Genomic DNA, 22,441 nt, shown 5'->3' with positions numbered 1-22,441 from the left:
GCTGCTGCCGTTGCTGCTGCTGCTGCGTGCTGCTGCTGCTGCCGTCGTCGTTGCTGCTGCTGCTGCTGTCGTTGCTGCTGCTGCGCCGTCGTTGCTGCTGCTGCTGCCGTCGTCGTTGCTGCTGCTGCTGCCGCCGTCGTTGCTGCTGCTGCTGCCGTCGTCGTTGCTGCTGCTGCTGCTGTCGTTGCTGCTGCTGCCGTCGTCGTTGCTGCTGCCGCCGTCGTCGTTGCTGCTGCTGCTGCTGCGTCGTCGTTGCTGCTGCTGCTGCTGCTGCGTCGTCGTTGCTGCTGCTGCTGCTGCCGTCGTCGTTGCTGCTGTCGTTGCTGCTGCTGCTGCCGTCGTCGTTGCTGCTGCTGCTGCTGCCGTCGTCGTTGCTGCTGCTGCTGCTGTCGTTGCTGCTGCTGCCGCCGTCGTTGCTGCTGCTGCTGCTGCTGCCGTCGTTGCTGCTGCTGCCGCCGTCGTTGCTGCTGCTGCTGCCGCCGTCGTTGCTGCTGCTGCTGCCGTCGTTGCTGCTGCTGCTGCTGCTGCCGCCGTTGCTGCTGCTGCCGCTGCCGTCGTCGTTGCTGCTGCTGCTGCTGCCGTCGTCGTTGCTGCTGCTGCTGCGCCGTCGTTGCTGCTGCTGCTGCCGTCGTCGTTGCTGCTGCTGCCCGTCCGTTGCTGCTGCTGCTGTCGTCGCTGCTGCTGCTGCCGTCGTCGTTGCTGCTGCTGCTGCCGTCGTCGTTGCTGCTGCTGCCGCCGTCGTCGTTGCTGCTGCTGCCTGTCGTCGTTGCTGCTGCTGCTGCTCCGTCGTTGCTGCTGCTGCCGCGTCGTTGCTGCTGCTGCTGCCGCCGTCGTTGCTGCTGCTGCTGCCGTCGTCGTTTGCTGCTGCTGCTGCCGTCGTCGTCTGCTGCTGCCGCGTCGTTGCTGCTGCTGCCGTCGTCGTTGCTGCTGCCTGCCGCCGTCGTCGTTGCTGCTGCTGCTGCCGCCGTCGTTGCTGCTGCTGCTGCCGCGTCGTTGCTGCTGCTGCTGCTGCCGTCGTTGCTGCTGCTGCTGCTGCCGCCGTCGTTGCTGCTGCTGCTGCCGTCGTCGTTGCTGCTGCTGCTGCCGTCGTCGTTGCTGCTGCTGCTGCTGTCGTCGTTGCTGCTGCTGCTGCTGCGTCGTCGTTGCTGCTGCTGCTGCCGCCGTCGTTGCTGCTGCTGCTGCCGTCGTCGTTGCTGCTGCTGCTGCCGTCGTCGTGCTGCTGCTGCTGCCGTCGTCGTTGCTGCTGCTGCTGCCGTCGTTGCTGCTGCTGCTGCTGCCTGCCGTCGTTGCTGCTGCTGCCATGCTGCTGCTGCCGTCGTCGTTGCTGCTGCTGCTGCCGTCGTCGTTGCGTCGCTGCTGCTGCCGTCGTCGTTGCTGCTGCTGCTGCTGCGTCGTCGTTGCTGCTGCTGCTGCTGCCGCCGTCGTTGCTGCTGCTGCTGCCGTCGTTGCTGCTGCTGCTGCCGTCGTCGTTGCTGCTGCTGCTGCTGCGTCGTCGTTGCTGCTGCTGCTGCCGTCGTCGTTGCTGCTGCTGCTGCTGCCGTTGCTGCGTTGCTGCTGCTGCTGCTGCGTTGCTGCTGCCGTCGTCGTTGCTGCTGCTGCTGCTGCCGCCGTCGTTGCTGCTGCTGCTGCTGCCGTCGTCGTTGTTGCTGCTGCTGCCGTCGTCGTTGCTGCTGCTGCTGCTCGCCGTCGTTGCTGCTGCTGCTGCCGTCGTCGTTGCTGCTGCTGCCGTCGTTGCTGCGTCGTCGTTGCTTGCTGCTGCTGCCGTCGTCGTGCTGCGTGCTGCTGCTGCCGTCGTTGCTGCTGCTGCTGCGTCGTCGTTGCTGCTGCTGCTGCTGCCGTCGCCGCTGCTGCTGCTGTTGTTGCTGCTGCTGCCGTCGTCGTGCTGCTGCTGCTGCCGTCGTCGTTGCTGCTGCTGCTGCTGCGTCGTCGTTGCTGCTGCTGCTGCCGTCGTTGCGTTGCTGCTGGCGTCGTCGTTGCTGCTGCTGCTGCCGTCGTCGTTGCTGCTGCTGCCGTCGCCGTCGTTGCTGCTGCCGTCGTTGCTGCTGCTGCTGCCGTCGTTTGCTGCTGCTGCTGCCGTCGTCGTTGCTGCTGCTGCTGCCGTCGTCGTTGCTGCTGCTGCTGCCGTCGTCGTTGCTGCTGCTGCTGCTGTCGTTGCTGCTGCTGCTGCTGCTGCTTGCTGCTGCTGCTGCTGCCGCCGTCGTTGCTGCTGCTGCTGCCGTCGTCGTTGCTGCTGCTGCTGCTGCCGTCGTCGTTGCTGCTGCTGCTGCCGTCGTCGTTGCTGCTGCTGCTGCCGTCGTCGTTGCTGCTGCTGCTGCCGTCGTCGTTGCTGCTGCTGCGTCGTTGTTGCTGCTGCTGCTGCTCGTCGTTGCTGCTGCTGCCGTCGTTGCTGTCGTGTTGCTGCTGCTGCCGCCGTCGTCGTTGCTGCTGCTGCCGTCGTCGTTGCTGCTGCCGCCGTCGTCGTTTGCTGCTGCTGCTGCCGCCGTCGTTGCTGCTGCTGCTGCCGCGTCGTTGCTGCTGCTGCCGCTCGTCGTTGCTGCTGCTGCCGCTGCCGTCGTCGTTGCTGCTGCTGCTGCCGTCGTCGTTGCTGCTGCTGCTGCTGTCGTTGCTGTCGCCGTTGTTGCTGCTGCTGCTGCCGTCGTCGTTGCTGCTGCTGCTGCTCGTCGTTGCTGCTGCTCGTTGCTGCTGCTGCTGCCGTCGTCGTTGCTGCTGCTGCTGCCGTCGTCGTTGCTGCTGCTGCTGCCGTCGTCGTTGCTGCTGCTGCTGCTGCCGTCCGTTGCTGCTGCTGCTGCTGCTGCCGTCGTCGTTGCTGCTGCCTGCTGCCGCCGTCGTTGCTGCTGCTGCTGCTGCCGTCGTTGCTGCTGCTGCTGCCGTCGTTGCTGCTGCTGCTGCTGCCGTCGTCGTTGCTGCTGCTGCTGCCGTCGTCGTTGCTGCTGCTGCTGCTGCTGCTGCTGCCGTCGTCGTTGCTGCTGCTGCTGCCGTCGTCGTTGCTGCTGCTGCTGCTGCCGTCGTTGCTGCTGCTGCTGCCGTCGTCGTTGCTGCTGCTGCTGCTGCCGCCGTCGTTGCTGCTGCTGCCGTCGTCGTTGCTGCTGCTGCTGCTGCCGTCGTCGTTGCTGCTGCTGCTGCTGTCGTCGTTGCTGCTGCTGCTGCCGTCGTCGTTGCTGCTGCTGCTGCTGCCGTCGTTGCTGCTGCTGCTGCTGCTGCCGTCGTCGTTGCTGCTGCTGCTGCTGCCGTCGTCGTTGCTGCTGCTGCGCTGCTGCCGTCGTCGTTGCTGCTGCTGCCGTCGTCGTTGCTGCTGCTGCTGCCGTCGTCGTTGCTGCTGCTGCTGCTGCTGCGTCGTCGTTGCTGCTGCTGCTGCTGCTGCCGTCGTTGCTGCTGCTGCTGCCGTCGTCGTTTGCTGCCGTCGTTGCTGCTGCTGCTGCCGTCGTTGCTGCTGCTGCTGCTGCGTCGTCGTTGCTGCTGCTGCCGTCGTCGTTGCTGCTGCTGCTGCTGTCGTCGTTGCTGCTGCCGCTGCTGCCGTCGTCGTTGCTGCTGCTGCTGCGTCGTCGTTGCTGCTGCTGCTGCCGTCGTTGCTGCTGCTGCTGCTGTCGTCGTTGCTGCTGCTGCTGCTGCCGTCATTGCTGCTGCGTCGTTGCTGCTGCTGCCGTCGTTGCTGCTGCTGCTGCTGCCGTCGTTGCTGCTGCTGCTCGTTGCTGCTGCTGCTGCTGCGTCGTCGTTGCTGCTGCTGCTGCTGCGCGTCGTCGTTGCTGCTGCTGCCGTCGTCGTTGCTGCTGCTGCTGCCGTCGTCGTTGCTGCTGCTGCTGCTGCTGCGTCGTCGTTGCTGCTGCTGCTGCCGTCGTTGCTGCTTATCTGCCGCTCGTTGCTGCTGCTCGTCGTTGCGTGCTGCTGCCGCCGTGTTGCTGCCGTCGTTGCTGCTGCTGCTGCTGCCGTCGTCGTTGCTGCTGCTGCTGCTGCCGTCGTTGCTGCTGCTGCTGCTGCCGCCGTCGTTGCTGCTGCTGCTGCCGTCGTCGTTGCTGCTGCTGCTGCTCGTCGTTGCTGCTGCTGCCGCTCTGCCGTCGTTGCTCGCTGCTGCTGCCGTCGTCGTTGCTGCTGCTGCTGCCGTCGTCGTTGCTGCTGCTGCTTGCTCGTTGCTGCTGCTGCCGTCGTCGTCGCTGCTGCTGCTGCTGCCGTCGTTGCTGCTGCTGCTGCCGCCGTCGTCGTTGCTGCTGCTGCTGCCGTCGTCGTTGCTGCTGCTGCCGTCGTCGTTGCTGCTGCTGCTGCTGCTGCCGTCGTTGCGTTGCTGCTGCTGCTGCTGCTGCCGTCGTCGTTGCTGCTGCTGCCGCCGTCGTTGCTGCTGCTGCCGTCCGTCGTTGCTGCTGCTGCTGCCGTCGTCGTTGCTGCTGCTGCTGCTGCTGCAAGTCGTTGCTGCTGCTGCCGTCGTCGTTGCTGCTGCCGCTGCTGCCGTCGTTTTGCTGCTGCTGCTGCCGCCGTCGTTGCTGCTGCTGCTGCGCCGTCGTTGCTGCTGCTGCTGCTGCTGCCGCCGTCGTTGCTGCTGCTGCTGCCGCCGTCGTTGCTGCTGCTGCTGCTGCCATCGTCGTTGCTGCTGCTGCTGCCGTCGTCGTTGCTGCTGCTGCTGCTGTCGTCGTTGCTGCTGCCGCCGTCGTCGTTGCTGCTGCTGCTGTCGTCGTTGCTGCTGCTGCTGCCGTCGTCGTTTGCTGCTGCTGCTGCCGTCGTCGTTGCTGCTGCTGCTGCTGCCGTCGTCGTTGCTGCTGCTGCCGCCGTCGTCGTTGCTGCTGCTGCTGCCGCCGTCGTTGCTGCTGCTGCTGCTGCGCCGTCGCTGCTGCTGCTGCTGCCGTCGTTTGCTGCTGCTGCCGCCGTCGTTGCTGCTGCTGCTGCCGTCGTTGCTGCTGCTGCTGTGCCGTCGTTGCGCTGCTGCTGCTGCTGCCGCGCCGTTGCTGCTGCTGCTGCTGCCGTCGTCGTTGCTGCTGCTGCTGCCGCCGTCGCTTGCTGCTGCCGCGTTGCTGCTGCTGCTGCTGCGTCGTCGTTGCTGCTGCTGCTGCTGCCGTCGTCGTTGCTGCTGCTGCCGTCGCCGTCGTTGCTGCTGCTGCTGCTGCCGCCGTCGTTGCTGCTGCTGCCGCCAAATCGTCGTTGCTGCGCTGCTGCTGCTGCCGCCGTCGTTGCTGCTGCTGCGCCCAATCGTTGCTGCTGCTCGCCGTCGTTGCTGCTGCTGCTGCTGCCGTTGCTGCTGCTGCCGTCGTTGCTGCTGCTGCGTGCCGCCGTCGTCGTTGCTGCTGCTGCCGTCGCCGTTGCTGCTGCTGCCGTCGTCTGCTGCTGCTGCTGCCGTCGTTGCTGCTGCTGCCGTCGCCGTTGCTGCTGCTGCTGCTGTCGTCGTTGCTGCTGCTGCTGCGCCGTCGTTGCTGCTGCTGCCGTCGCCGTCGTTGCTGCTGCTGCGTCGCCGTCGTTGCTGCTGCTGCCGCCGTCGTTGCTGCTGCTGCTGCCGTCGTCGTTGCTGCTGCTGCTGCCGTCGTCGTTGCTGCTGCTGCTGCCGTCGTCGTTGCTGCTGCTCGCTGCTGCCGCCGTCGTTGCTGCTGCTGCCGCCGTCGTTGCTGCTGCTGCGCCGTCGTCGTGCTGCTGCTGCTGCTGCCGTCGTTGCTGCTGCTGCTGCCGCCGTCGTTGCTGCTGCTGCCTGCCGTCGTCGTTGCTGCTGCTGCTGCCGTCGTCGTTGCTGCTTGCTCGCTGCTGCGCTGCTGCCGTCGTCGTTGCTGCTGCTGCTGCCGTCGTTGTTGCTGCTGCTGCCGCCGTCGTCGTTGCTGCTGCTGCTGCCGCCCGTCGTTGCTGCTGCCGCCGTCGTTGCTGCTGCTGCCGTCGTCGTTGCTGCTGCTGCTGCCGTCGTCGTTGCTGCTGCTGCTGCCGTCGTCGTTGCTGCTGCTGCGTGCTCCGTCGTTGCTGCTGCTGCTGCTGTCGTTGCTGCTGCTGCTGCTGCCCAAACGCGTCGTTGCTGCTGCTGCTGCCGTCGTCGTTGCTGCTGCTGCTGCTGCCGTCGTTGCTGCTGCTGCTGCTGCCGTCGCGTCGTTGCTGCCGCTGCTGCTGCTGCTCGTTGCTGCTGCTGCTGCCGTCGTCGTTGCTGCTGCTGCTGCTGCCGCCGTCGTTGCTGCTGCTGCTGCCGTCGTCGTTGCTGCTGCTGCTGCCGTCGTCGTTGCTGCTGCTGCTGCCGTCGTCGTTGCTGCTGCTGCTGCCGTCGTCGTTGCTGCTGCTGCTGCCGTCGTCGTTGCTGCTGCTGCTGCTGTCGTCGTTGCTGCTGCTGCTGCCGTCGTCGTTGCTGCTGCTGCTGCCGTCGTCGTTGCTGCTGCTGCTGCCGTCGTCGTTGCTGCTGCTGCTGCCGTCGTCGTTGCTGCTGCTGCTGCCGTCGTCGTTGCTGCTGCTGCTGCTGCTGCTGCCGTCGTCGTTGCTGCTGCTGCTGCCGTCGTCGTTGCTGCTGCTGCTGCCGTCGTTTGCTGCTGCTGCTGCCGTCGTCGTTGCTGCTGCTGCTGCCGCCGTCGTTGCTGCTGCTGCTGCCGTCGTCGTTGCTGCTGCTGCCGCCGTCGTTGCTGCTGCTGCTGCCGTCGTCGTTGCTGCTGCTGCTGCTGCCGTCGTCGTTGCTGCTGCTGCTGCCGTCGTTTGCTGCTGCTGCTGCCGTCGTCGTTGCTGCTGCTGCTGCTGCGTCGCCGTTGCTGCTGCTGCTGCTGCCGTCGCCGTTGCTGCTGCTGCTGCTGCGTCGTTTGCTGCTGCTGCTGCCGTCGCTGCTGCTGCTGCTGCCCGTCGTTGCTGCTGCTGCTGCTGCCGTCGTCGTTGCTGCTGCTGCTGCGCCGTCGTCGTTGCTGCTGCTGCTGCTGCCGCCGTCGTCGTTGCTGCTGCTGCCGTCGTCGTTGCTGCTGCTGCTGCCGTCGTCGTTGCTGCTGCTGCTGCTGCTGCCGTCGTCGTTGCTGCTGCTGCTGCTGCTGCCGTCGTCGTTGCTGCTGCTGCTGCCGTCGTCGCTGCTGCTGCCGCCGTCGTTGCTGCTGCTGCTGCGTCGTTGTTGCTGCTGCTGCTGCTGCTCGTCGTTGCTGCTGCTGCCGTCGTCGTTGCTGCTGCTGCTGCCGTCGTCGTTGCTGCTGCCGCCGCCGTCGTGTTGCTGCTGCTGCTGCCACCGTCGTTGCTGCTGCTGCTGCTGCCGTCGTTGCTGCTGCTGCAGCTGCCGTCGTCGTTGCTGCTGCTGCCATCGTCGTTGCTGCTGCTGCTGCTGCCGTCGTCGTTGCTGCTGCTGCCGCCGTCGTTGCTGCTGCTGCTGCTGCCGTCGTCGTTGCTGCTGCTGCCCTGCCGCCGTCGTCGTTGCTGCTGCTGCCGTCGTCGTTGCTTGCTGCTGCTGCCGTCGTCGTTGCTGCTGCTGCTGCTGCTGCCGTCGTCGTTGCTGCTGCTGCTGCTGCCGCCGTCGTTGCTGCTGCACTGCCGCCGTCGTTGCTGCTGCTGCTGCCGTCGTTGCTGCTGCTGCTGCCGTCGTCGTTGCTGCTGCTGCTGCTGCCGTCGTCGTTGCTGCTGCTGCCGTCGTCGTTGCTGCTGCTGCTGCCGTCGTCGTTTGCTGCTGCTGCTGCCGCCGTCGTTGCTGCTGCTGCTGCGTCGTTGCTGCTGCTGCTGCTGCTGCCGTCGTTGCTGCTGCTGCCGCTGCCGTCGTTGCTGCTGCTGTTGCTGCCGTCGTCGTTGCTGCTGCGTGCCGTCGTCGTTGCTGCTGCTGCTGCTGTCGTCGTTGCTGCTGCTGCTGCTGTCGTCGTTGCTGCTGCTGCTGCCGTCGTCGTTGCTGCTGCTGCTGCCGTCGTCGTTGCTGCTGCTGCTGCCGTCGTCGTTGCTGCTGCTGCTGCTGCTGCCGTCGCTGCTGCTGCTGCTGCCGTCGCCGTTGCTGCTGCTGCTGCCGTCGTCGTTGCTGCTGCTGCTGCTGCCGCCGTCGTTGCTGCTGCTGCTGCCGTCGTCGTTGCTGCTGCTGCCGTCGTCGTTGCTGCTGCTGCTGCCGTCGTCGTTGCTGCTGCTGCTGCCGTCGTCGTTGCTGCTGCTGCTGCTGCCGTCGTCGTTGCTGCTGCTGCTGCTGCCGTCGTCGTTGCTGCTGCTGCTGCTGCCGCCGCTGCTGCTGCTGCTGCCGTCGTCGTTGCTGCTGCTGCTGCTGCCGTCGTCGTTGCTGCTGCTGCTGCCGTCGTTGCTGCTGCTGCCGTCGTCGTTGCGTTGCTGCTGCTGCTGCGTTGCTGCTGCCGCCGCCGTCGTGCTGCTGCTGCTGCGCCGTCGCTGCTGCTGCCGCCGTCGCCGTCGTTGCTGCTGCTGCCGTCGCCGTCGTTGCTGCTGCTGCTGCTGCCGCGTCGTCGTTGCTGCTGCTCTGCTGCTGCCGTCGTCGTTGCTGCTGCTGCTGCTGCTGCCGTCGTCGTTGCTGCTGCTGCCGCCGTCGTTGCTGCTGCTGCTGCCGTCGTTGCTGCTGCTGCTGCCGTCGTTGCTGCTGCTGCTGCTGCCGTCGTCGTTGCTGCTGCTGCCGTCGTCGTTGCTGCTGCTGCTGCTGCCGTCTGCTGCTGCTGCGCCGTCGTTGCTGCTGCTGCTGCCGTCGTCGTTGCTGCTGCTGCTGCTGCCGTCGTCGTTGCTGCTGCTGCTGCCGCCGTCGTTGCTGCTGCTGCTGCCACGTCGTTGCTGCTGCTGCTGCCGTCGTCGTTGCTGCTGCTGCTCGTCGCTGTTGCTGCTGCTGCTGCCGTCGTCGTTGCTGCTGCTGCTGCCGCCGTCGTTGCTGCTGCTGCCTGCCGTCGTCGTTGCTGCTGCTGCTGCCGTCGTCGTTGCTGCTGCTGCTGCCGCCGTCGTCGTTGCTGCTGCTGCCGTCGTCGCTGCTGCTGCTGCTGCCGCCGTCGTCGTTGCTGCTGCTGCTGCTGCCGTCGTCGTTGCTGCTGCTGCTGCCGCCGTCGTTGCTGCTGCTGCTGCTGCCGCCGTCGTTGCTGCTGCTGCCGCCGTCGTTGCTGCTGCTGCCGCTGTTGCTGCCGCCGTCGTCGCTGCTGCTGCTGCCGTCGTCGTTGCTGCTGCTGCTGCCGTCGTCGTTGCTGCTGCTGCTGCCGTCGTCGTTGCTGCTGCTGCTGCCGTCGTCGTTGCTGCTGCTGCTGCGTCGTCGTTGCTGCTGCTGCTGCTGCCGTCGTCGTTTGCTGCTGCTGCCGTCGTCGTTGCTGCTGCTGCTGCTCGTCGTTGCTGCTGCTGCTGCTGCCAATCGTCGTTGCTGCTGCTGCTGCCGTCGTCGTTGCTGCTGCTGCCGTCGTCGTTGCTGCTGCTGCCGTCGCCGTTGCTGCTGCTGCCGTCGTTGCTGCTGCTGCTGCCGCCGTCGTTTGCTGCTGCTGCTGCCGCTGTCGTTGCTGCTGCTGCTGCCGTCGTCGTTGCTGCTGCTGCTGCCGCCGTCGTTGCTGCTGCTGCTGCCGTCGTCGTTGCTGCTGCTGCTGCCGTCGTCGTTGCTGCTGCTGCCGTCGTCGTTGCTGCTGCTGCTGCCGTCGTCGTTGCTGCTGCTGCTGCCGTCGTCGTTGCTGCTGCTGCTGCTGCTGCCGTTGCTGCTGCTGCTGCTGCCGTCGTTGCTGCTGCTGCTGCCGCCGTCGCTTGCTGCTGCTGCTGCCGTCGTCGTTGCTGCTGCTGCTGCTGCCGTCGTCGTTGCTGCTGCTGCTGCTGCCGTCGTCGTTGCTGCTGCCCGTCGTCGTTGCTGCTGCTGCTGCTGCTGTCGTCGTTGTTGCTGCTGCTGCCGTCGTCGCTGCTGCTGCTGCCGCCGTCGTTGCTGCTGCTGCTGCCGCCGTCGTTGCTGCTGCTGCTGCCCGTCGTCGTTGCTGCTGCTGCTGCCGTCGTCGTTGCTGCTGCTGCTGCTGCCGTCGTCGTTGCTGCTGCTGCATCCGCCGTCGTTGCTGCTGCTGCCGCCGTCGTCGTTGCTGCTGCTGCTTAGTCGTCGTTGCTGCGCTGCTGCCGTCGTCGTTGCTGCTGCTGCTGCCGTCGTCGTTGCTGCTGCTGCCGTCGTCGTTGCTGCTGCTGCTGCCGTCGTCGTTGCTGCTGCTGCTGCTGCCAAATCTTGCTGCTGCTGCCGCCGTCGTTGCTGCTGCTGCTGCTGCCGTCGTTGCTGCTGCTGCTGCCGTCAAATCGTTGTTGCTGCTGCTGCTGCTGCCGTCGTCGTTGCTGCTGCTGCTGCCGCCGTCGTTGCTGCTGCTGCGCCGTCGTCGTTGCTGCTGCTGCTGCCGTCGTCGTTGCTGCTGCTGCCGTGCGTCGTCGTTGCTGCTGCTGCCGTCGTCGTTGCTGCTGCTGCTGCCGTCGTCGTTGCTGCTGCTGCTGCTGTCGTCGTTGCTGCTGCTGCTGCTGCCGTCGTTGCTGCTGCTGCCGTCGTCGTTGCTGCTGCTGCTGCCGTCGTCGTTGCTGCTGCTCGTTGCTGCTGCTGCTGCCGTCGTCGTTGCTGCTGCTGCTGCTGCCGTCGTCGTTGCTGCTGCTGCTGCCGTCGTCGTTGCTGCTGCTGCTGCTCGTCGTCGTGCTGCTGCTGCTGCCGCCGTCGTTGCTGCTGCTGCTGCCGTCGTCGTTGCTGCTGCTGCTGCCGTCGTCGTTGCTGCTGCTGCTGCCGTCGTCGTTGCTGCTGCTGCTGCCGTCGTCGTTGCTGCTGCTGCCGTCGTCGTTGCTGCTGCTGCTGCCGTCGTCGTTGCTGCTGCTGCTGCCGTCGTCGTTGCTGCTGCTGCTGCCGTCGTCGTTGCTGCTGCTGCTGCCGTCCGTCGTTGCTGCTGCTGCTGCCGTCGTCGTTTGCTGCTGCTGCTGCCGTTGCTGCTGCTGCTGCCGTCGTCGTTGCTGCTGCTGCTCGTCGTTTGCTGCTGCCGCCGTCGTCGTTGCTGCTGCTGTCGTTTGCTGCTGCTGCCGTCGTCGTTGCTGCTGCTGCTGCCGTCGTCGTTGCTGCTGCTGCTGCCGTCGTCGTTGCTGCTGCTGCTGCCGCGTCGTTGCTGCTGCTGCTGCTGCCGTCGTCGTTGCTGCTGCTGCTGCTGCCGTCGTTGTTGCTGCTGCTCGCTGTTGCTGCCGTCGTCGTCGCTGCTGCTGCTGCCCGTCGTCGTTGCTGCTGCTGCCTGCCGTCGTCGTTGCTGCTGCTGCTGCCATCGTCGTTGCTGCTGCTGCTGCTGCTGCCGTCGTCGTTGCTGCTGCTGCTGCCGTCGTCGTTGCTGCTGCTGCTGCCGTCGTTGCTGCTGCTGCTGCTGCCGCCGTCGTTGCTGCTGCTGCTGCTGCCGTCGTCGTTGCTGCTGCTGCTGCCGTCGTCGTTGCTGCTGCTGCTGCTGCCGTCGTCGTTGCTGCTGCTGCCGTCGTCGCTGCTGCTGCTGTGCTTGCTGCTGCGCCGTCGTTGCTGCTGCTGCTGCCGTCGTCGTTGCTGCTGCTGCTGCCGTCGTCGTTGCTGCTGCTGCTGCTGTCGTCGTTGCTGCTGCTGCTCGTTGCGTCGTCGTTGCTGCTGCTGCTGCCGCCGTCGTTGTTGCTGCTGCTGCCGTCGTCGTTGCTGCTGCTGCTGCCGTCGTCGTTGCTGCTGCTGCCACGTCGTTGCTGCTGCTGCTGTCGTTGCTGCTGCTGCTGCTGCCGTCGTCGTTGCTGCTGCTGCTGTGCCGCGTCGTTGCTGCTGCTGCTGCCGTCGTGCGCTGCTGCTGCTGCCGCCGTCGTTGCTGCTGCTGCCGCCGTCGTTGCTGCTGCTGCTGCTGCCGTCGTCGTTGCTGCTGCTGCTGCCGTCGTCGTTGCTGCTGCTGCTGCTGTCGTCGTGCCGCCTGCTGCTGCCGTCGTTGCTGCTGCTGCTGCTGCCGTCGTCGTTGCTGCTGCTGCTGCTGCTGCCGCCGTCGTTGCTGCTGCTGCTGCTGCCGTCGTTGCTGCTGCTGCTGCGCCGTCGTTGCTGCTGCTGCTGCCGTCGTTGCTGCTGCTGCCGCCGTCGTTGCTGCTGCTGCTGCCGTCGTCGTTGCTGCTGCTCGTTGCTGCTGCTGCCGTCGTCGTTGCTGCTGCTGCCGTCGTCGTTGCTGTTGCTGCCGTCGTCGTTGCTGCTGCTGCCGTCGTCGTTGCTGCTGCTGCCATCGTTGCTGCTGCTGCTGCCGCTCGTCGTCGTTGCTGCTGCTGCCGTCGTCGTTGCTGCTGCTGCTGCTGCCGTCGTCGTCGTTGCTGCTGCTGCTGCTGCGTCGTCGTTGCTGCTGCTGCTGCCGTCGTCGTTGCTGCTGCTGCCGCTGTCGTCGTTGCTGCTGCTGCTGCCGTCGTCGTTGCTGCTGCTGCCGTCGTCGTTGCTGCTGCTGCTGCCGTCGTCGTTGCTGCTGCTGCCGTCGTCGTTGCTGCTGCTGCTGCGTCGTCGCTGCTGCTGCTGCCGCCGTCGTTGCTGCTGCTGCTGCCGTCGTCGTTGCTGCTGCTGCTGCTGCCGCCGTCGTTGCTGCTGCTGCTGCGCCGTCGTTGCTGCTGCTGCCTGCCGTCGTCGTTGCTGCTGCTCGCTGCCGTCGTCGTTGCTGCTGCTGCTGCCGTCGTCGTTGCTGCTGTTGCTGCCGTCGTCGTTGCTGCTGCTGCTGCCGTCGTCGTTGCTGCTGCTGCCGTCGTCCGTTGCTGCTGCCGTCGTTGCTGCTGCTGCTGCCGTCGTCGTTGCTGCTGCTGCGCCGTCGTCGTTGCTGCTGCTGCTGCCGTCGTCGTTGCTGCTGCTGCTGCTGCCGTCGTCGTTGCTGCTGCTGCCGTCGCTGCTGCTGCTAGTCGTCGTTGCTGCTGCTGCTCGCTGCTGCTGCTGCCGTCGTCGTTGCTGCTGCTGCTGCCGTCGCCGTTGCTGCTGCTGCTGCTGCCGTCGTCGTTGCTGCTGCTGCCGTCGTCGTTGCTGCTGCTGCTGCCGTCGTCGTTGCTGCTGCCGTCGTCGTTGCTGCTGCTGCTGCCGTCGTTGCTTGCTGCTGCTGCTGCCGTCGTCGTTGCTGCTGCTGCTGCCGTCGTCGTTGCTGCTGCTGCTGCTGCCGTCGTCGTTGCTGCTGCTGCTGCCCGTCGTTGCTGCTGCTGCTGCTCGTCGTTGCTGCTGCTGCTGCCGTCGTCGTTGCTGCTGCTGCCGTCGTCGTTGCTGCTGCTGCTGCTGCCGTCGTCGTTGCTGCTGCTGCTGCCGCCGTCGTTGCTGCTGCTGCTGCTCGTCGTTGCTGCTGCTGCTGCCGTCGTCGTTGCTGCTGCTGCTGCTGCCGTCGTCGTTGCTGCTGCTGCTGCTGCTGCCGTCGTCGTTGCTGCTGCTGCTGCTGCTGCCGTCGTCGTTGCTGCCGTGCTGCTGCTGCTCTGCCGTCGTTGCTGCTGCTGCTGCCGTCGTCGTTGCTGCTGCGTTGCTGCTGCTGCTGCCGTCGTCGTTGCTGCTGCTGCTGCTGCTCGTCGTTGCTGCTGCTGCTGCTGCCGTCGTTGCTGCTGCTGCTGCCGTCGTCGTTGCTGCTGCTGCTGCTGCCGTCGTTGCTGCTGCTGCTGCTGCCGTCGTTGCTGCTGCTGCTGCCGTCGTCGTTGCTGCTGCTGCTGCTGCCGTCGTTTTGCTGCTGCCGCTGCCGTCGTCGTTGCTGCTGCTGCTGCCGTCGTTGTTGCTGCTGCTGCTGCTGCCGTCGTTGCTGCTGCTGCTGCCGCCGTCGTTGCTGCTGCTGCTGCTGCCGTCGTCGTTTGCTGCTGCTGTCGCTGTTGCTGCCGTCGTCGTCGCTGCTGCTGCTGCCGCCGTCGTTGCTGCTGCTGCCGCCGTCGCTGTCGTTGCTGCTGCTGCCGCCGTCGTTGCTGCTGCCATCGTTGTCGTTGCTGCTGCTGCCGTCGTCGTTGCTGCTGCTGCCGTCGTCGTTGCTGCTGCTGCCGTCGCCGTTGCTGCTGCTGCCGTCGCCGTTGCTGCTGCTGCCGTCGTCGTTGCTGCTGCTGCTGCTGCTGTCACTGCGTCGTTGCTGTTGCCGTCAATCGTCGTTGCTGCTGCTGCCGTCGTCGTTGCTGCTGCTGCTGCCGTCGTCGTTGCTGCTGCTGCTGCCGTCGTCGTTGCTGCTGCCGCTGCCGCCGTCGTTGCTGCTGCTGCCGCCGTCGTTGCTTGCTGCTGCTGCTGCCGTCGTCGTTGCTGCTGCTGCTGCCGTCGTCGTTGCTGCTGCTGCTGCCGTCGTCGTTGCTGCTGCTGCTGCCAGTTCGTTGCTGCTGCCGCGTCGTTGCTGCTGCTGCCGTCGTCGTTGCTGCTGCTGCTGCCCGTCGTCGTTGCTGCTGCTGCTGCCGTCGTCGTTGTTGCTGCTGCTGCCGCCGTCGTTGCTGCTGCTGCTGCTGCCGTCGTCGTTGCTTGCTGCTGCTGCCGTCGTCGTTGCTGCTGCTGCTGCTGCCGTCGTCGTTGCTGCTGCTGCTGCCGTCGTCGTTGCTGCTGCTGCTGCTGCCTGCCGTCGTCGTTGCTGCTGCTGCTGCCGTCGTCGTTGCTGCTGCTGCTGCGCCGTGCGTCGTTGCTGCTGCTGCTGCTGTCGTCGTTGCTGCTGCTGCTGCCGTCGTCGTTGCTGCTGCTGCTGCTGCCGTCGTCGTTGCTGCTGCTGCTGCTGCTAGCCGTCGCTGCTGCTGCTGCTGCTGCTGCTGCCGTCGTCGTTGCTGCTGCTGCTGCTGCCGTCATGTTGCTGCTGCTGCTGCCGCCGTCGTTGCTGCTGCTGCTGCCGTCGTCGTTGCTGCTGCTGCTGCCGTCGTCGTTGCTGCTGCTGCTCGCTTTGCTGCTGCTGCTCGCCGTCATGCTGCTGCTGCTGCCCGTCGTCGTTGCTGCTGCTGCTGCCGCGTCGTTTGCTGCTGCTGCTGCCGTCGTCGTTGCTGCTGCTGCTGCTGCCGTCGTCGTTGCTGCTGCTGCTGCCGTGCCGTTGCTGCTGCTGCTGTCGTTTTGCTGCTGCTGCTGCTGCCGCCGTCGTTGCTGCTGCTGCTGCCGTCGTCGTTGCTGCTGCTGCTGCTGCGTCGTTGTTGCTGCTGCTGCTGCCGTCGTCGTTGCTGCTGCTGCCGTCGTCGTTGCTGCTGCTGCTGCCGTCGTCGTTTGCTGCTGCTGCTGTCTGCTGCTGCCGTCGTCGTTGCTGCTGCTGCTGCCGTCGTTGCTGCTGCTGCTGCCCGTCGTCGTTGCTGCTGCCGCCGTCGTTGCTGCTGCTGCCATCGTCGCTGCTGCTGCTGCTGCTGTCGTTGCGCCGTGCTGCTGCTGCCGTCGTCGTTGCTGCTGCTGCTGCCCGTCGTCGTTGCTGCTGCTGCTGCTGCCGTCGTTGCTGCTGCTGTCGTTGCTGCTGCTGCTGCATCGTCGTTGCTGCTGCTGCTGCTGCCATCGTTGCTGCTGCTGCCGCGTCGTCGTTGCTGCTGCTGCCGTCGTCGTTGCTGCTGCTGCCGCCGTCGTTGCTGCTGCTGCTGCTGCGTCGTCGTTGCTGCTGCGCTGCCGTCGTCGTTGCTGCTGCTGCTGCCGTCGTCGTTGCTGCTGCCGTCGTCGTTGCTGCTGCTGCTGCTGCTCGTCGTTGCTGCTGCTGCTGCTGCCGTCGTTGCTGCTGCTGCCGTCGTCGTTGCTGCTGCTGCCGTCGTCGTTGCTGCTGCTGCTGCCGTCGTCGTTGCTGCTGCTGCTGCCGTCGTCGTTGCTGCTGCTGCCGTCGTCGCCGCTGCTGCCGTTCTGCCTGCTGCTGCTGCCGTCGTTGCTGTGCTGCTGCCGCCGTCGTCGTTGCTGCTGCCCGCCGTCGTTGCTGCTGCTGTCGCTGCTGCCAGTCGTCGTTGCTGCTGCTGCTGCCGTCGTCGTTCGCGTTGCTGGTTGCTGCCGTCGTTGCTGCTGCTGCTGCCGTCGTCGTTGCTGCTGCTGCTGCCGTCGTCGTTGCTGCTGCCGCTGCTGCCGTCGTCGTTGCTGCTGCTGCTGCTGCCGTCGTTGCTGCTGCTGCTGCCGTCGTCGTTGCTGCTGCTGCTGTCGCCGTTGCTGCTGCTGCCGTCGCTCCGTTGCTGCTGCTGCCAGCTGCCGTCATCGTTGCTGCTGCTGCTGCCGCCGTCGTTGCTGCTGCTGCTGCCGTCGTCGTGCTGCTGCTGCTGCCGTCGTCGTTGCTGCTGCTGCTGCCGTCGTCGTTGCTGCTGCTGCTGCCGTCGTCGTTGCTGCTGCTGCTCGTCGTTGCCTGCCCGTCGTCGTTGCTGCTGCTGCTGTCGTCGTCGTTGCTGCTGCTGCTGCCATCGTCGTTGCTGCTGCTGCTGCCGTCGTCGTTGCTGCTGCTGCTGCCGTCGTCGTTGCTGCTGCCGCCATCGTCGTTGCTGCTGCTGCCGTCGTCGTTGCTGCTGCTGCTGCCGTCGTCGTTGCTGCTGCTGCTGCCGTCGTCGTTGCTGCTGCTGCTGCTGCCGTCGTCGTTGCTGCTGCTGCTGCTGCCGTCGCTGCTGCTCTGTCGTTGCTGCTGCTGCTGCCGTCCGTCGTTGCTGCTGCTGCTGCCGTCGTCGTTGCTGCTGCTGCCTGCCGTCGTTGCTGCTGCTGCTGCTGCCGCCGTCGTTGCTGCTGCTGCTGCCGTCGTCGTTGCTGCTGCTGCTGCTGCCGTCGTTGCTGCTGCCGTCGTCGTTGCTGCTGCTGCTGCCGTCGTCGTTGCTGCTGCTGCTGCTGCCGCCGTCGTTGCTGCTGCTGCTGCCCGTCGTCGTTGCTGCTGCTGCTGCGCCGCTCGCCGTTGCTGCTGCTGCTGCACGTTTGCTGCTGCTCGTCGCCGTTGCTGCTGCCGCTGCCGTCGTCGTTGCTGCTGCTGCTGCCGCCGTCGTTGCTGCTGCTGCGCCGCTGCTGCCGCCGTCGTTGCTGCTGCTGCCGTCGTCGTTGCTGCTGCGCCGCCGTCGTTGCTGCTGCTGCTGCTGCCGTCGTCGTTGCTGCTGCTGCTGCCGCCCGTCGTCGTTGCTGCTGCCGTCGTCGTTGCTGCTGCTGCTGCCGTCGTCGTTGCTGCTGCTGCTGCTGCGTCGTTGCTGCTGCTGCTGCTGCCGTCGTCGTTGCTGCTGCTGCCGTCGCCGTCGTTGCTGCTGCTGCCTGCCGTCGTCGTTGCTGCTGCTGCCGCCGTCGTTGCCGCTGCGTGCCGCCGTCGTGCTGCTGCTGCGCTCGCCGTCGTCGTCGTTGCTGCTGCTGCTGTCGCCGTCATTGCTGCTGCTGCCCGTCGCCGTCGTGCTGCTGCTGCGCCGTCGTTGCTGCTGCTGCCGTCGTCGTTGCTGCTGCTGCCATCATCGTCGTTGCTGCTGCTGCCCGCCGTCGTTGCTGCTGCCACCGCTGCCGTCGCCGTTGCTGCTGCCGCCGTCGCCGTCGTTGCTGCTGCTGCCGTCGTCGTTGCTGCTGCTGCACGCCGTCGTCGTTGCTGCTGCTGCTGCTGCTGCTGCCGTCGTTGCTGCTGCTGCTGCCGTCGCCGTTGCTGCTGCTGCCGTCGTCGTTGCTGCTGCTGCTGCCGTCGTTGCGTGCTGCTGCCGCCGTCGTTGCTGCTGCCTGCCGCCAAGTCGTTGTGCTGCTGCTGCCGTCGTCGTTGCTGCTGCCAGCTGCCGTCGTCGTTGCTGCTGCTGCTGCCGTCGTTGCTGCTGCTGCTGCCGTCGTCTTGCTGCTGCTGCTGCCGTCGTCGTTGCTGCTGCTGCCGTCGTCGTTGCTGCTGCTGCTGCTGCCGTCGTCGTTGCTGCTGCTGCTGCCGTCGTCGTTGCTGCTGCTGCTCGCTTAAGCTGCTGCCGTCGTCGTTGCTGCTGCGCCGTCGTTGCTGCTGCTGCTCCGTCGTCGTTGCTGCTGCTGCTGCCGCCGTCGTTGCTGCTGCTGCTGCCGTCGTCGTTGCTGCTGCTGCTGCCGTCGTCGTTGCTGCTCGTTGTCGTTGCTGCTGCTGCCGTCGTCGTTGCTGCTGCTGCTGCTGCCGTCGTTGCTGCTGCTGCTGCTCGTCGTTGCTGCTGCCGTCTGCCGTCGTCGTTGCTGCTGCTGCTGCCAGTCGTCGTTGCTGCTGCTGCTGCCGTCGTTGCTGCTGCTGCTGCTGCTGCCGTCGTCGTTGCTGCTGCTGCTGCTCGTCGTTGCTGCTGCTGCTGCCGTCGTCGTTGCTGCTGCTGCTGCCGTCGTCGTTGCTGCTGCTGCTGCTGCCGCCGTCGTTGCTGCTGCTGCTGCCGTCGTCGTTGCTGCTGCTGCCGTCGCCGTTGCTGCTGCTGCTGCCGTCGTTGCTGCTGCTGCTGCCGTCGTCGTTGCTGCTGCTGCTGCTGCGCCGTCGTTGCTGCTGCTGCTGCCGTCGTCGTGCTGCTGCTGCTGCCGTCGTCGTTGCTGCTGCTGCTGCCGCTCGTTGCTGCTGCCTGCCGTCGTCGTTGCTGCTGCTGCTGCCGTCGCCGTTGCGTTGCTGCTGCTCGCTGCTGCTGCCGCCGTCGTTGCTGCTGCTGCTGCTGCCGTCGTCGTTGCTGCTGCTGCTGCCGCCGTCGTCGTTGCTGCTGCTGCTGCTGCCGTCGCTGCGTTGCTGCTGCTGCCGCTGCCGCCGTCGTTGCTGCTGCTGCTGCCGCTGCGCGTCGTTGCTTGCTGCTCGTCGTCTGCTGCTGCCGTCGCTGCGCCGTCGTCGTTGCTTGCTGCTGCCTGCCGTCGTCGTTGCTGCTGCTGCCGCCGTCGTTGCTGCTGCTGCTGCTGCTGCTGCCGTCGTCGTTGCTGCTGCTGCCGCCGTGTTGCTGCTGCTGCGTCGTTGCTGCTGCCGCCGTCGTTGCTGCTGCTGCCGCCGTCGTCGTTGCTGCTGCTGCTGCGTGCCGCCGCCGTCATTGCTGCTGCTGTTGTTGCTGCTGCTGCCGTCGTTGCTGCTGCTGCGTTGCTGCTGCCGTCGTTGCTGCTGCTGCTGCCGTCGTCGTTCCGTCTACTGCCGCGTTTGCTGCTGCTGCCGCCGTCGTTGCTGCTGCTGACTGCCGTCGTCGTTGCTGCTGCTGCCGTCGTTTCTGCTGCTGCGTCGCTGCTGCTGCGTCGTTGCTGCTGCTGCTGCGCCGTCGTTGCTGCTGCTGCTGCTGCCGTCGTCGTTGCTGCTGCTGCTGCACCGTCGTTGTGCTGCTGCTGCCGTCGTCGTTGCTGCTGCTGCTGCTGCCGTCGTCGTTGCTGCTGCTGCCGTCGTTAGTTGCTGCTGCTGCCCGTCGTCGTTGCTGCTGCTGCTGCCGTCGTCGTTGCTGCTGCTGCTGCCTGTCGTCGTTGCTGCTGCTGCTTGCTGCTGCGTCGTTGCTGCTGCTGCTGCCGTCGTCGTTGCTGCTGCTGCTGCCGTCGTCGTTGCTGCTGCTGCCGTCGTCGTTGCTGCTGCTGCTGCGCCGTCGCCGCTGCTGCTGCTGCTGCCGTCGTCGTTGCTGCTGCTGCCGCCGTCGTTGCTGCTGCTGCCGCTGCCGTCGTCGTTGCTGCTGCTGCTGCCGTCGCCGTTGCTGCTGCTGCTGCTGCTGCCGCCGTCGTTGCTGCTGCTGCTGCCGTCGTCGTTGCTGCTGCTGCTGCTGCCGTCGTTGCTGCTGCTGCTGCCGTCGTCGTTGCTGCTGCTGCTGCTGCCGTCGTTGCTACTGCTGCGATCGTCGTTGCTGCTGCTGCTGCCGCCGTCGTTGCTGCTGCTGCTGTCGTTGCTGCTGCTCGCCGTCGTCGTTTGCTGCTGCTGCCATCATCGTTGCTGCTGCTGCTGCTGTCGTCGTTTGCTGCTGCTGCTGCCGTCGTCGTTGCTGCTGCTGCTGCCGTCGTCGTTGCTGCTGCTGCTGCCGTCGTTGCTGCTGCTGCTGCTGCCGTCGTCGTTGCTGCTGCTGCTGCCGTCGTCGTTGCTGCTGCTGCTGCCGTCGTCGTTGCTGCTGCTGCTGCCGTCGTCGTTGCTGCTGCTGCTGCCGTCGTCGTTGCTGCTGCTGCCGCCGTCGTTGCTGCTGCTGCTGCCGTCGTCGTTGCTGCTGCTGCTGCCGTCGTCGTTGCTGCTGCTGCTGCCGTCGTCGTTGCTGCTGCTGCTGCCGCCGTCGCTGCTGCTGCTGCTGCTGCTGCCGCCGTCGTTGCTGCTGCTGCTGCTGTCGTCGTTGCTGCTGCTGCTGCCGTCGTCGTTGCTGCTGCTGCTGCCGTCGTCGTTGCTGCTGCTGCTGCTGCTGTCCGTCGTTGCTGCTGCTGCTGCCGTCGTCGTTGCTGCTGCGACTGCCGTCGTTGCTGCTGCTGCTGCCGTCGTCGTTGCTGCTGCTGCTGCCGTCGTCGTTGCTGCTGCTGCTGCCATCGTTGCTGCTGCTGCTGCCGTCGTCGTTGCTGCTGCTGCCGCTGCCGCCGTCGTTGCTGCTGCTGCTGCCGTCGTCGTTGCTGCTGCTGCCGCCGTCGTTTGCTGCTGCTGCTGCCGCCGTCGTTGCTGCTGCTGCTGCCGTCGTCGTTGCTGCTGCTGCCGTCGCTGCCGTCGCCGTCGTTGCTGCTGCTGCCGGCGTCGTTGCTGCTGCTGCCGTCGTCGTTGCTGCTGCTGCTGCCGCCGTCGTCGTTGCTGCTGCTGCCGTCGCTGCGCCGTTGCTGCTGCTGCTGCCAAATCGTCGTTGCTGCTGCTGCTGCCGCCGTCGTCGTTGCTGCTGCTGCATCGTTGTTGCTGCTGCTGCCGTCGTCGTTGCTGCTGCCTGCCCACCGTCGTCGTTGCTGCTGCCTGCCGTCGTCGTTGCTGCTGCCGCCGTCGTTGCTGCTGCTGCCGCCGTCGTCGTTGCTGCTGCTGCTGCCGTCGTCTGCTGCTGCTGCCAAATCGTCGTTGCTGCTGCTGCTGCTGCCGTCGTCGTTGCTGCTGCTGCCGTCGTCGTTGCTGCCGCCGTCGTTGCTGCTGCTGCCGTCGTCGTTGCTGCTGCTGCCGTCGCGTCGTTGCTGCTGCTGCTGCCGTCGTCGTTGCTGCTGCTGCTGCCGTCGTCGTTGCTGCCGTTGCTGCTGCCGCCGTCGTTGCTGCTGCTGCTGCCCGTCGTCGTTGCTGCTGCTGCCGTCGTTGCCGCTGCTGTGCCGTCGTCGTGCTGCTGCTGCTCGTCGTTGCTGCTGCTGCTGCCGTCGTCGTTGCTGCTGCTGCTGCCGCCGTCGTTGCTGCTGCTGCCCGTCGTCGTTGCTGCTGCTGCCGTCGTCGTTGCTGCTGCTGCTGCCGTCGTCGTTGCTGCTGCTGCCGCCGTCGTTGCTGCTGCTGCTGCCGTCGTCGTTGCTGCTGCTGCTGCTGCCGCGTCGTTGCTGCTGCTGCTGCCGTCGTTGCTGCTGCTGCTGCCGTCGTCGTTGCTGCTGCTGCTGCCGTCGTCGTTGCTGCTGCTGCTGCCGTCGTTGCTGCTGCTGCCGTCGTCGTTGCTGCTGCTGCGTCGCCGCTGCTGCCGTCGTCGTTGCTGCTGCTGCCCCGTCGTCGTTGCTGCTGCTGCTGCGCCGTCGTTGCTGCTGCTGCTGCGCCGCCGTCGTTGCTGCTGCTGCCGCCGTCGTTGCTGCTGCTGCTGCCGCCGTCGTTGCTGCTGCTGCGCCGTCGTCGTTGCTGCTGCTGCTGCCGTCGTCGTTGCTGCTGCCGCTGCTGCTGCCGCCGTCGTTGCTGCTGCTGCTGCCGTCGTCGTTGCTGCTGCTGCCGTCGTCGTTGCTGCTGCTGCGCCGCCGTCGTTGCTGCTGCTGCTGCCGTCGTCGTTGCTGCTGCTGCCCGTCGTCGTTGCTGCTGCTGCTGCTGCCGTCGTCGCTGCTGCTGCTGCTGCCGTCGTCGTTTTGCTGCTGCCCGTCGTCGTTGCTGCTGCTGCTGCCGTCGTCGTTTGCTGCTGCTGCTGCTGCCGTCGTTGCTGCTGCTGCTGCCGCCGTCGCTGCTGCTGCCCGCTCGTTGCTGCTGCTGCCGCCGTCGTCGTTGCTGCTGCTGCTGCCGTCGTCGTTGCTGCTGCTGCTGCCGTCGTCGTTGCTGCTGCTGCCGTCGTCGTTTGCTGCTGCCGTTCGTTGCTGCTGCTGCGTTGCTGCTGCCGTCGTCGTTGCTGCTGCTGCTGCCGTCGTCGTTGCTGCTGCTGCCGTCGCCGTTGCTGCTGCTGCCACCTGCCGTCGTTGCTGCTGCTGCCACCATCGTCATCTGCCTGCCGCTGCTCGTTTTGCTGCTGCTGCCACCGTCGTTGCTGCTGCTGCTGCTGCCGTCGTTGCTGCTGCTGCTGCCAATCGTTGCGTTGCTGCTGCTGCCGCCATCGTTGCTGCTGCTGCTGCATCGCCGTCGTTGCTGCTGCTGCTGCTGCCGTCGTTGCTGCCACTGCCGTCGTTGCTGCTGCTGCCGTCGTCGTTGCTGCTGTTGCTGCCGTCGTCGTTGCTGCTGCTGCCGTCGTTGCTGCTGCTGCCGCCGTCGTTGCTGCTGCTGCTGCCGTCGTTTGTTGCTGCTGCTGCCGTCGTCGTTTGCTGCTTCTGCCGCCGTCGTTGCTGCTGCTGCTGCCGCCGTCGTTGCTGCTGACTGCCGTCGTCGTTGCTGCTGCTGCTGCCGCCGTCGTCGTTGCTGCTGCTGCTGCTGCCGTCCGTCGTTGCTGCTGCTGCTGCTCGTCGTTGCTGTCGTGCTGCTGCTGTCGTCGTTGCTGCTGCTGCTGCTGCCGTCGTCGTTGCTGCTGCTGTTGCCGCCGTCGTTGC

General features: G+C 67.2%; 2 protein-coding genes and 2 pseudogenes across 2 annotated transcripts; all 4 read right to left on the bottom strand.

The window, feature by feature from the left end:
• Positions 1 to 168: 168 nt before the first annotated feature.
• LOC135567787 (uncharacterized protein DDB_G0271670-like) lies at positions 169 to 622 on the bottom strand (the record flags this gene model as incomplete). The annotated part of the gene is made up of 2 exons (XM_065015007.1): positions 169 to 245; positions 280 to 622. Coding segments are annotated over 2 exons (420 nt in total), but the record flags the coding sequence as incomplete, so codon positions are not given.
• A 589-nt stretch (positions 623 to 1,211) lies between these two features.
• On the bottom strand, positions 1,212 to 8,132 carry LOC135567790 (trichohyalin-like; annotated as a pseudogene).
• A 428-nt stretch (positions 8,133 to 8,560) lies between these two features.
• On the bottom strand, positions 8,561 to 8,878 carry LOC135567788 (ataxin-8-like; the record flags this gene model as incomplete). Its single annotated transcript, XM_065015008.1, has 1 exon — positions 8,561 to 8,878. A coding segment is annotated over one exon (318 nt), but the record flags the coding sequence as incomplete, so codon positions are not given.
• Positions 8,879 to 8,904: 26 nt separating this feature from the next.
• On the bottom strand, positions 8,905 to 21,899 carry LOC135567789 (putative uncharacterized protein DDB_G0271606; annotated as a pseudogene).
• Positions 21,900 to 22,441: the final 542 nt, after the last annotated feature.

This window comes from Oncorhynchus nerka, unplaced genomic scaffold (assembly GCF_034236695.1).
Source record: "Oncorhynchus nerka isolate Pitt River unplaced genomic scaffold, Oner_Uvic_2.0 unplaced_scaffold_1797, whole genome shotgun sequence".
NCBI lineage: Eukaryota > Metazoa > Chordata > Actinopteri > Salmoniformes > Salmonidae > Oncorhynchus > Oncorhynchus nerka.
The sequence above is the reverse complement of the archived record's forward strand: the minus strand, read 5'-3'. Positions and strand labels throughout refer to the sequence as shown.